The 12,744-nt window shown below is 42.8% G+C and overlaps 1 protein-coding gene across 19 annotated transcripts in view; it reads right to left on the reverse strand.

The window, feature by feature from the left end:
• LOC118372108 (protocadherin alpha-C2-like) overlaps window positions 1-12,744 on the reverse strand; it is a 220,161-nt gene that overhangs the window by 129,130 nt on the left and 78,287 nt on the right. For 12 of the 19 annotated variants that reach the window (XM_052488244.1, XM_052488240.1, XM_052488235.1 and 9 more), the window contains exon 2: window positions 5,665-5,742. The exons of the other annotated variants lie outside the window; for them this stretch is intronic. In XM_052488244.1, coding sequence (XP_052344204.1) covers window positions 5,665-5,742 — 78 coding nt within the window. The remainder of the gene's footprint in view (window positions 1-5,664; window positions 5,743-12,744) is intronic. 19 annotated transcript variants of the gene reach the window in all.

The raw sequence follows: 12,744 nt of genomic DNA on the forward strand, positions 1-12,744 counted from the left end.
GACTATTACAGTCCTCTGTAGGCTTGAGGAACAGACAGACTATTACAGTCCTCTGTAGGCTTGTGTAACAGACAGACTATTACAGTCCTCTGTAGGCTTGTGTAACAGACAGACTATTACAGTCCTCTGTAGGCTTGTGTAACAGACAGACTATTACAGTCCTCTGTAGGCTTGTGTAACAGACAGACTATTACAGTCCTCTGTAGGCTTGTGTAACAGACAGACTATTACAGTCCTCTGTAGGCTTGTGTAACAGACAGACTATTACAGTCCTCTGTAGGCTTGTGTAACAGACAGACTATTACAGTCCTCTGTAGGCTTGTGTAACAGACAGACTATTACAGTCCTCTGTAGGCTTGTGGAACAGACAGACTATTACAGTCCTCTGTGGGCTTGAGGAACAGACAGACTATTACAGTCCTCGGTAGGCTTGTGTAACAGACAGACTATTACAGTCCTCTGTAGGCTTGTGTAACAGACAGACTATTACAGTCCTCTGTAGGCTTGTGTAACAGACAGACTATTACAGTCCTCTGTAGGCTTGTGTAACAGACAGACTATTACAGTCCTCTGTAGGCTTGTGTAACAGACAGACTATTACAGTCCTCTGTAGGCTTGTGTAACAGACAGACTATTACAGTCCTCTGTAGGCTTGTGTAACAGACAGACTATTACAGTCCTCTGTAGGCTTGTGTAACAGACAGACTATTACAGTCCTCTGTAGGCTTGTGTAACAGACAGACTATTACAGTCCTCTGTAGGCTTGTGTAACAGACAGACTATTACAGTCCTCTGTAGGCTTGAGGAACAGACAGACTATTACAGTCCTCTGTAGGCTTGTGTAACAGACAGACTATTACAGTCCTCTGTAGGCTTGTGTAACAGACAGACTATGCAGGAGTGTGTTATAATAACGCTATCAATAAAACCCCACCCTACTGCAGCATGACGCTAATGACAAAGCTACTGTGGTACAGTGGGAAGGGAGAGGGAGGAGAAAAGGAGGGAGAGAGAGGAGGAAAGGAGGGAGAGAGAGAGGAGGAAGGGAGGGAGGGAGAGAGCGCGGAGGAAAGCAGGGAGAGAGAGATGAGGAAAGGAGGGAGAGAGAGAAGAGTAAATGAGGGAGAGAGAGCGAGGAGGAAGGGAGGGAGAGAGAGTGAGAGGGGAGGAAGGGGGGATGGAGATAGGAGGAAGGTAGAGAGTGGGAAGCAAGTGAGAGAACGAGAGAGAGAAAGGGGGGGGGGTGAATACAGTAAAATGGGAGAGAATCAGAAAGGTGGAGAGAAAACGAGGGAGAGACGGGGAGTGAGGGAGAGACGGGGAGTGAGGGAGAGATGGGGAGTGAGGGAGATACGGGGAGTGAGGGAGAGACGGGGAGTGAGGGAGAGACGGGGAGTGAGGGAGAGATGGGGAGTGAGGGAGAGACGGGGAGTGAGGGAGAGACGGGGAGTGAGGGAGAGACGGGGAGTGAGGGAGAGACGGGGAGTGAGGGAGAGAGGGGGAGTGAGGGAGAGACGGGGAGTGAGGGAGAGATGGGGAGTGAGGGAGAGACGGGGAGTGAGGGAGAGACGGGGAGTGAGGGAGAGACGGGGAGTGAGGGAGAGACGGGGAGTGAGGGAGAGAGAGAAAGTGGAAGAGAGCTGAAAGGGAAAGAAAGAAGGAAGAGAGGGATGGAGAAATGAGAGCAGAGAGAAATGTGTAAAGATGGGAAGTCATGCAGAAGAAACCCATAACTTGTGTAACATCACATGGCCAATTGCCTATTCCTTAAATATATTTTTCATAACCTCAAATTATTCAGAGAAAGATTTGAGGAGTTTTTAAACATCATATGCACACACGATGAATCGCTCCCAGTATTTAATCCAACTAGCACTTAATCATTTATTTCCAAATCTGTGTTCCCTTCGTTCCTGGATAAGTAGGACAGGGGCGGGACCAGAGTCACAGGAAGGAACTAGATGAAAACCAGGACACAGCAATATGCAGTGCACACACACACACACACACACACACACACACACACACACACACACACACACACACACACACACACACACACACACACACACACACACACACACACACACACACACACACACACACACACACACACACACACACACACACGGCGGATATAGATACAGACCGAGTAACCAAACACAACACTCACATGGAAAACAATGGCACAATGCCCACAATGCTTTGGACTCACATAATTAGCTACTGCACTGTGGCAGAAAAATAACTGGATGAAAACTAGCATCTTACCATGGCTGAAATCACACTGTTGTCTACCTTCGTGCCTTCGTGGCTTATGTCAAATTGATAGAAAGACATGAACGTAATGCTACAGCGATCATCTTTCATATCAGAATAACTGTGCATAAGGAAATATGACCTCTCGGAAAAGACCAAGCAAACTATCATTTCTGAAGTCAACAGACGACAGTGTGTTATTGAAGCTGCAGAGCTGAAACTAATTGGAAGTCAGCATGCATGTGAGTGTCTGGGTTACTAGTTTAGTAATGTCTGGGTTAGTAGTTTAGTATTGTCTGGGTTACTAGTTTAGTAGTGTCTGGGTTAGTAGTTTAGTATTGTCTGGGTTACTAGTTTAGTAGTGTCTGGGTTAGTAGTTTAGTATTGTCTGGGTTACTAGTTTAGTAGTGTCTGGGTTAGTAGTTTAGTATTGTCTGGGTTACTAGTTTAGTAGTGTCTGGGTTACTAGTTTAGTAGTGTCTGGGTTAGTAGTTTAGTATTGTCTGGGTTACTAGTTTAGTAGTGTCTGGGTTAGTAGTTTAGTATTGTCTGGGTTACTAGTTTAGTAGTGTCTGGGTTAGTAGTTTAGTATTGTCTGGGTTACTAGTTTAGTAGTGTCTGGGTTACTAGTTTAGTAGTGTCTGGGTTAGTAGTTTAGTATTGTCTGGGTTACTAGTTTAGTAGTGTCTGGGTTAGTAGTTTAGTAGTGTCTGGGTTACTAGTTTAGTAGTGTCTGGGTTACTAGTTTAGTAGTGTCTGGGTTAGTAGTTTAGTAGTGTCTGGGTTAGTAGTTTAGTATTGTCTGGGTTACTAGTTTAGTATTGTCTGGGTTACTAGTTTAGTAGTGTCTGGGTTAGTAGTTTAGTAGTGTCTGGGTTAGTAGTTTAGTATTGTCTGTGGGTTACTAGTTTAGTAGTGTCTGGGTTAGTAGTTTAGTATTGTCTGGGTTACTAGTTTAGTAATGTCTGGGTTAGTAGTTTAGTAGTGTCTGGGTTACTAGTTTAGTATTGTCTGGGTTACTAGTTTAGTAGTGTCTGGGTTAGTAGTTTAGTAGTGTCTGGGTTAGTAGTTTAGTATTGTCTGGGTTACTAGTTTAGTAGTGTCTGGGTTAGTAGTTTAGTATTGTCTGGGTTACTAGTTTAGTAATGTCTGGGTTAGTAGTTTAGTAGTGTCTGGGTTACTAGTTTAGTAGTGTCTGGGTTAGTAGTTTAGTATTGTCTGGGTTACTAGTTTAGTAATGTCTGGGTTAGTAGTTTAGTATTGTCTGGGTTAGTAGTTTAGTATTGTCTGGGTTAGTAGTTTAGTATTGTCTGGGTTACTAGTTTAGTATTGTCTGGGTTACTAGTTTAGTAGTGTCTGGGTTAGTAGTTTAGTAGTGTCTGGGTTAGTAGTTTAGTATTGTCTGGGTTACTAGTTTAGTAGTGTCTGGGTTAGTAGTTTAGTATTGTCTGGGTTACTAGTTTAGTAGTGTCTGGGTTAGTAGTTTAGTATTGTCTGGGTTACTAGTTTAGTAGTGTCTGGGTTAGTAGTTTAGTATTGTCTGGGTTACTAGTTTAGTAATGTCTGGGTTAGTAGTTTAGTAGTGTCTGGGTTAGTAGTTTAGTAGTGTCTGGGTTAGTAGTTTAGTATTGTCTGGGTTACTAGTTTAGTATTGTCTGGGTTACTAGTTTAGTAGTGTCTGGGTTAGTAGTTTAGTAGTGTCTGGGTTAGTAGTTTAGTATTGTCTGGGTTACTAGTTTAGTAGTGTCTGGGTTAGTAGTTTAGTATTGTCTGGGTTACTAGTTTAGTAGTGTCTGGGTTAGTAGTTTAGTAGTGTCTGGGTTACTAGTTTAGTAGTGTCTGGGTTACTAGTTTAGTAGTGTCTGGGTTAATAGTTTAGTAGTGTCTGGGTTAGTAGTTTAGTAGTGTCTGGGTTACTAGTTTAGTAGTGTCTGGGTTAGTAGTTTAGTAGTGTCTGGGTTACTAGTTTAGTAGTGTCTGGGTTAGTAGTTTAGTAGTGTCTGGGTTACTAGTTTAGTAGTGTCTGGGTTAGTAGTTTAGTATTGTCTGGGTTACTAGTTTAGTAGTGTCTGGGTTAGTAGTTTAGTATTGTCTGGGTTACTAGTTTAGTAGTGTCTGGGTTAGTAGTTTAGTATTGTCTGGGTTACTAGTTTAGTATTGTCTGGGTTACTAGTTTAGTAGTGTCTGGGTTAGTAGTTTAGTATTGTCTGGGTTACTAGTTTAGTAGTGTCTGGGTTAGTAGTTTAGTAGTGTCTGGGTTAATAGTTTAGTAGTGTCTGGGTTAGTAGTTTAGTAGTGTCTGGGTTAGTAGTTTAGTAGTGTCTGGGTTAGTAGTTTAGTAGTGTCTGGGTTAGTAGTTTAGTAGTGTCTGGGTTACTAGTTTAGTAGTGTCTGGGTTAGTAGTTTAGTAGTGTCTGGGTTAGTAGTTTAGTAGTGTCTGGGTTAATAGTTTAGTAGAGTCTGGGCTAATAGTTTAGTAGTGTCTGGGTTAATAGTTTAGTAGTGTCTGGATTAGTAGTTTAGTAGTGTCTGGGTTAGTAGTTTAGTAGTGGCTGGGTTTATAGTTTAGTAGTGTCTGGATTAGTAGTTTAGTAGTGTCTGGGTTAATAGTTTAGTCGTGTCTTGGTTTATAGTTTAGTAGTGTCTGGATTAGTAGTTTAGTAGTCTCTGGGTTAATAGTTTAGTCGTGTCTCGGTTAATAGTTTAGTAGTGTCTGGATTAGTAGTTTAGTAGTCTCTGGGTTAATAGTTTAGTCGTGTCTCGGTTAATAGTTTAGTAGTGTCTGGGTTAGTAGTTTAGTAGTGTCTGGGTTAGTAGTTTAGTAGTGTCTGGATTAGTAGTTTAGTAGTGTCTGGGTTAGTAGTTTAGTAGTGTCAGGGTTAATAGTTTAGTAGTGTCTGGATTAGTAGTGTACGAGACAGAGGAATGACCTGTGTTAGAGGAAAACAACCATGCTACCAAAATCAAGGCCATGGTTGGCTGTTGATTGGGTATCCACACAATAAGCATCAGCAATAATAACTCTGATAGGCTGTCCAGACCTCACACGCCTATAAAAAGCTCTTTGATTTTCTCTCAAAGAGTGTCTGGGACACAGGCGGTGTCCGATAGAATCACAGTCCCCTTGGGGCCACCTTCGGAGGGGTAAGAGCCCCACAGCATAACTGCTTCGCTACCTCCCCCCTTTCCCCCACCGTGACACACATGCTCCCCCCCTCCCAGTTCCCCTACCCCTCCCTCATCTCCCCATTCTAAAGAGCACTACCATGAATCGAGGACAGGGAGCCCACGAGGACAGAATAGGCATCTATTATGTACAAACACTGTCAGTGACACACTATTACACACGTATAGAGAGAGACTAAGACGACATTGAAACACGTATAATCAGGGATTTTACTATACCGTTAGTTTTCTGGGTTGTGTGTGTGAGAGAGACTGGGGGCGACTTCGGGGATCCTGCCTTAACGTTTCACTTCTCATCTGTATCCAAAACAGAAACACAACAAACATTTGTAGCGCACAAACAATATGATCTGCCACCCCACGTCTGTTGGGCTTTTGCAGGGAAAAACAGAGAAATGTGTCCGGAATTGCCAAGAATGCAGCCATGTTGCATTCAACTGTACATACTGTATATAAACTGGGTGATATTCACAACGCATTTCATCACTGTTACACATGCACATATATGGGTAAAGAGCACACGCACATGTTTGTGTGTGAGTGAACAGGATATGGACCAGAATCCTCTACCTCCAGCTAAACAATACAGACGAGAAACACATTAGCAATAGCCATCAATACCTCTCTGAACACGCACTCAGCGTCAGCATAGTACATCACTGAACATTGACACACACACACACACACACACACACACACACACACACACACACACACACACACACACACACACACACACACACACACACACACACACACACACACACACACACACACACACACACACACACACACACACACACACACACACACACACACACACACACACACAGTGATTGAGTTAGTTCAGCCTTTGACCAGGAGAGGGGGATTTTTCCTTTAGTACCTTTCTAAACCCTGGCTCTCAACTAGAGATGAGATGATTAGATTCTCCTCACAATACACCCACCTCCACAAAACCACATAGCGCTTGATGAATACACCCAGTCTCACCCACCCACAAAACCACACATTGCTTAATAAATACACACACACTCTCACCCACCCACAAAACCACACATCGCTTAATAAATACACACACACTCTCACTCACCCACAAAACCACATATCGCTTGATAAATACACTCTCACCCACCTCCACAAAACCACATATTGCTTGATAAATACACTCTCACCCACCTCCACAAAACCACATATTGCTTGATAAATACACTCTCACCCACCTCCACAAAACCACATATTGCTTGATAAATACACTCTCACCCACCTCCACAAAACCACATATTGCTTGATAAATACACTCTCACCCACCTCCACAAAACCACATATTGCTTGATAAATACACTCTCACCCACCTCCACAAAACCACATATTGCTTGATAAATACACACTCTCTCAACCACCCACAAAACCACATATTGCTTGATAAATACACACTCTCTCAACCACCCACAAAACCACATATTGCTTGATAAATACATTGACTCTCAGACACACAGCACATAAACTATATCCGTGGTTCAGGTATTACATTTGTCTGGGATGCCACCATGCGTGCATCTCTCTCCCCTGCGGAAATTAAAAAGACAAACTCCCATCATGTTCTGAACAAGAGAGACAGAGTACACAGCTGTACAAAACCCAGCCCTCTCGGCCAGATACTCATCTACACAATGACTCGCTGAAGACACCCAGCAAATCTACATTTCCACAGAAATCTAAACCCGGGCACACCATGCTTCTTACTGACAGCCTAATCATCCATAGAACGGCTGTCACTCTTTCTCAATAGACAGATATATAAGATAGCAGAGCAGCCTTAACGTATTTTTGTAATACCGCCCTCCTTCATACGTATTAGGAGGTATGCAGGCAGTTTACAGTACTGTGTGGGCCGCTAGGACCAGCCTTGGTGTGGGAGGCCTTGACCCACTTCTTCAGATAGGACTGAATAATGCAGAGGAGCTCTGGTCTGCAGAGAGAGAGAGAGACTTTGGAAGCAGTTTAAAAGGGTTTCTCAGCCTTCTTCACTTTATACAATAATAACTCAGCCGTTCCCAAAGCTTCACCTCTCGCTGTAGTTCTTCTTGGAAAACCTTCCACTTTCAACACATGGACATCTCCCCAACACATGGACATCTCCCCAACACATGGACATCTCCCCAACACATGGACATCTCCCCAACACATGGACATCTCCCCAACACATGGACATCTCCCCAACACATGGACATCTCCCCAACACATGGACATCTCCCCAACACATGGACATCTCCCCAACACATGCATCATATAAAGCCTTGCTGTCATGCCAGATGCATGCATTAACCAATGTGGTGTGTGTGTATGCTACATTTCATTGGTGCCCTGTATGTAGGTCACATGTCCAACATACATTACAGTTCTCTCAGGGGGCTAAAAGACCCTAGTCTGATGACTCACACTCAATTATTCCGCTGCTCTGTCGTTAGGTACATACTTTAGCCTGAGACTGACATAATTTAAGTCATTTGTGGGAACGAGGGGCGCGAGGGGTGTTGTACAAAACAAAGTCATTAGTGATTGGATGATCTCTAACCAATCAGAGTATCAAAGCAAACAAGGATTTTTCAACCCACCGCTTTACCTACGCGTGTTCTGACTCTGACCCAACCCATCGGTTTCTGGACCAATCAGACGGCCCTGAATGTGTTTGCAATAGGTAAAGGGTTGGGGAGGTACTCAGATCCAGACTCATTGAGCAGAAGGACCTAACATCCATGGGCATAGAGTTTGGCCTGAGCAAGGAGTCCGGGTAGCCAGGCAAATAAAACCCTGTTAACCTGGGCCGTTATATTTATTTCTGCCATCTGGGTTATTCCACCAATTAGGTGCCTTTTGAATAGTGTAACTGGGTGACATTTTTGAGGGGTTTTCCCATATATATATATATATCACCTTTATTTAACCAGGTAGGCCAGTTGAGAACAAGTTCTCATTTACAACTGCGACCTGGCCAAGATAAAGCAAAGCAGTGTGACAAAAACAACAACACAGAGTTACACATAAACAAACATACAGTCAAGAACACAAAAGAAAAGAAAATATACAAATCTATGTACAGTGTGTGCAAATGTAGAAGAGTAGGGAGGTAAAGGCAATAAATAGCCCCTAGAGGTGAAAATAATGACAATTTAGCTTTAATACTGGAGTGATAGATGTGCAAATGATGATGTGCAAGTAGAGATCCTGGGGTGGAAAAGAGCAAGTGGATAAGTAATAATATGGGGATGAGGTAGTCGTGTGTGCTATTTACAGATGGGCTGTGTACAGGCTAAGGATTGGTGTTCCATCAACAGGACAGTTGTAAATCATGCAGAGCGTTATGTCAAGATCGCAGATTTTAGATAAACAACAAATGTCGATACATGTAAGTGTCTTATATCGGCTGAAAGATTAAATTCCAGTATATATGAAGAGGGAGGGGAGACATTATATATGAAGAGGGAGGGGAGACATTATATATGAAGAGGGAGGGGAGACAGTATATATGAAGAGGGAGGGGAGACAGTATATATGAAGAGGGAGGGGAGACATTATATATGAAGAGGGAGGGGAGACAGTATATATGAAGAGGGAGGGGAGACAGTATATATGAAGAGGGAGGGGAGACAGTATATATGAAGAGGGAGGGGAGACATTATATATGAAGAGGGAGGGGAGACATTATATATGAAGAGGGAGGGGAGACATTATATATGAAGAGGGAGGGCAGACAGTATATATGAAGAGGGAGGGGAGACAGTATATATGAAGAGGGAGGGTAGACAGTATATATGAAGAGGGAGGGGAGACAGTATATATGAAGAGGGAGGGGAGACATTATATATGAAGAGGGAGGGGAGACAGTATATATGAAGAGGGAGGGGAGACAGTATATATGAAGAGGGAGGGGAGACATTATATATGAAGAGGGAGGGGAGACAGTATATATGAAGAGGGAGGGGAGACATTATATATGAAGAGGGAGGGGAGACAGTATATATGAAGAGGGAGGGGAGACAGTATATATGAAGAGGGAGGGGAGATATTATATATTAAGAGGGAGGGCAGACAGTATATATGAAGAGGGAGGGGAGACATTATATATGAAGAGGGAGGGCAGACAGTATATATGAAGAGGGAGGGGAGACAGTATATATGAAGAGGGAGGGGAGACAGTATATATGAAGAGGGAGGGCATTATATATGAAGAGGGACAGACATTTATATATATATGAAGAGGGAGGGGGAGACATTATATATTAAGAGGGGAGGGAGACAGTATATATGAAGAGGGAGGGAGACATTATATATGAAGAGGGAGGGCAGACAGTATATATTAAGAGGGGAGGGGAGACAGTATATATGAAGAGGGAGGGAGACAGTATATATGAAGAGGGAGGGGAGACAGTATATATGAAGAGGAGGGGAGACATTATATATGAAGAGGGAGGGGAGACAGTATATATGAAGAGGGAGGGGAGACATTATATATGAAGAGGGAGGGTAGACAGTATATATGAAGAGGAGGGGAGACAGTATATATGAAGAGGGAGGGAGACAGTATATATGAAGAGGGAGGGGAGACAGTATATATGAAGAGGGAGGGGAGACATTATATATGAAGAGGGAGGGGAGACAGTATATATGAAGAAGAGGGGAGACATTATATATGAAGGGAGGGGAGACAGTATATATGAAGAGGGAGGGGAGACATTATATATGAAGAGACAGGGAGGGGAGACATTATATATGAAGAGGGAGGGAGACAGTATATATGAAGAGGGAGGGGAGACAGTATATATGAAGAGGAGGGAGACAGTATATATGAAGAGGGAGGGGAGACAGTATATATGAAGAGGGAGGGGAGACAGTATATATGAAGAGGGAGGGGAGACAGTATATATGAAGAGGGAGGGGAGACATTATATATGAAGAGGGAGGGGAGACAGTATATATGAAGAGGGAGGGGAGACAGTATATATGAAGAGGGAGGGGAGACAGTATATATGAAGAGGGAGGGGAGACATTATATATGAAGAGGGAGGGGAGACAGTATATATGAAGAGGGAGGGGAGACAGTATATATGAAGAGGGAGGGGAGACAGTATATATGAAGAGGGAGGGGAGACAGTATATATGAAGAGGGAGGGGAGACATTATATATGAAGAGGGAGGGGAGACAGTATATATGAAGAGGGAGGGGAGACAGTATATATGACCATATTAGAGATACATATTTCTCTCAGATTACACAGATCCACAAAGAATTCAAAAACAAATCCAATTTTGATAAACTCCCATATCTACTGGGGGAAATACCACAGTGTGCCATCACAGCAGCAAGATTTGTGACCTGTTGCCACAAGAAAAGGACAACCAGTGAAGAACAAACACCATTGTAAATACAACCCATATTTATGCTTATTTATTTTCCCTTGTGTTCCTTAACCATTTGTACATTGTTACAACACTGTATATATATATTGTTTTGAAACTTCTGTATGTGTAATATTTACTGTTAATTTGTATTGTTTATTTCACTTTTGTATATTATCTACCTCATTTGATTTGGCAATGTTAACACATGTTTCCCATGCCAACAAAGCCCCTTGAATTTAATTGAATATATGAAAAGAGAGGGGAGCCAGTATATACAGTTGAAGTCAGAAGTTTACATACAATTAGGTTGGAGTCATTAAAACTCGTTTTTCAACCATTCCACATATTTCTTGTTAACAAACTATACGTTAATCTGTACAAACAATAATAGGCAAGCAAAAACCCCATGGGACCAGGCAGCCGTCACACTGCCCAGGAAGGTGACGCATTCTGTCTCCTAGAGATTAACGTATTTTGGTGAGAAAAGTGCAAATCAATTCCAGAACAACAGCAAAGGATCCTGTGAAGATGCTGGAGGAAACTAGTACAAAAGTATCTACATCGACATAACCTGAAAGGCCGCTGAGCAAGGAAGAAGCCACTGCTCCAAACCCGCCATAAAAAAGCCAGACTACGGTTTGCAACTGCACATGCGGACAAAGACTGTACTTTTTTGAGAAATGTCCTCTGGTCTGATGAAAAAAAATAGAACTGTTTGGCCATAATGACCAACGTTATGTTTGGAGGAAAAAGGGGGATGCTTGCAAGCCGAAGAACACCTTCCCAACCGTGAAGCACGGAGGTGGCAGCATCATGTTGTGGGGGTGCTTTGCTGCAGGAGGGACTGGTGCACTTCACAAAATAGATGGCATCACGAGGGAGGAAATTATGTGCATATATTGAAGCAACATCTCAAGACATCAGTCAGGAAGTTAAAGCTTGGTCGCAAATGGGTCTTCCAAATGGACAATGACCCCTAAGCATACTTCCAAAGTTGTGGCAAAATGGCTTAAGGACAACAAAGTCAAGGTATTGGAGTGGCCATCACAAGCCCTGACCTCAATCCCATAGACAATTTGTGGGCAGGACTAAAGAAGGGTATTCGAGCAAGGAGGCCTACAAACCTGACTCAGTTACACCAGCTCTGTCAGGAGGAATGGGCCAAAATTCACCCAACTTATCGTGGGAAGCTTGTGGAAGGCTACCCGAAACATTTGACCCAAGTTAAACAATTTAAAGGCAATGCTACCAAATACTAATTGACCCACTGGGAATGTGATGAAAGAAATAAAAGCTGAAATAAATAATTATCTCTGCTATTATTAGGATATTTCACATTCTTAAAATAAAGTGGTGATCCTAACTGACCTAAGACAGGGAATTTTTTACTAGGGTTAAAATGTCAGGAATTGTGAAAAACTGAGTTTAAATGTATTTAGCTAAGGTGTATGTAAACTTCTGACTTCAACTGTATGAAGAGGGAGGGGAGACAGTATATATGAAGAGGGAGGGGAGACAGTAGATATGAGGAAGGAGACGGACACAACAAAGAGTTAGGATGGGAATACACAAGGAGACAAAGAGTGACAATGCTGTGAGAAAGGCAAAAACAAATATCCCAGAAAGACAAAAATATAGGAAAAAAAGAGGCCAAAGAGACAGAATGGAGAGGAGTAGAGTGGAAAGAAGTGGCACAAGTCAACCACTCCTCTGAGACTGACATCCCCGTTTGTTCTTTCCCTCAGCTCTGCTTTTACAAATCCACTTTTCATGGCACCGTTAAGACGTTTCCCGCTAATCGCATTACGCAAAGCAACAAAGTGGAATTATCACTGACACGCGTTTAACGGACGCCATAATCCTGGAAAACTGGGAATTCTGACAGCACCGGCAGAA

The sequence above is a fragment of the Oncorhynchus keta genome, chromosome 30 (genome assembly GCF_023373465.1).
Source record: "Oncorhynchus keta strain PuntledgeMale-10-30-2019 chromosome 30, Oket_V2, whole genome shotgun sequence".
NCBI lineage: Eukaryota > Metazoa > Chordata > Actinopteri > Salmoniformes > Salmonidae > Oncorhynchus > Oncorhynchus keta.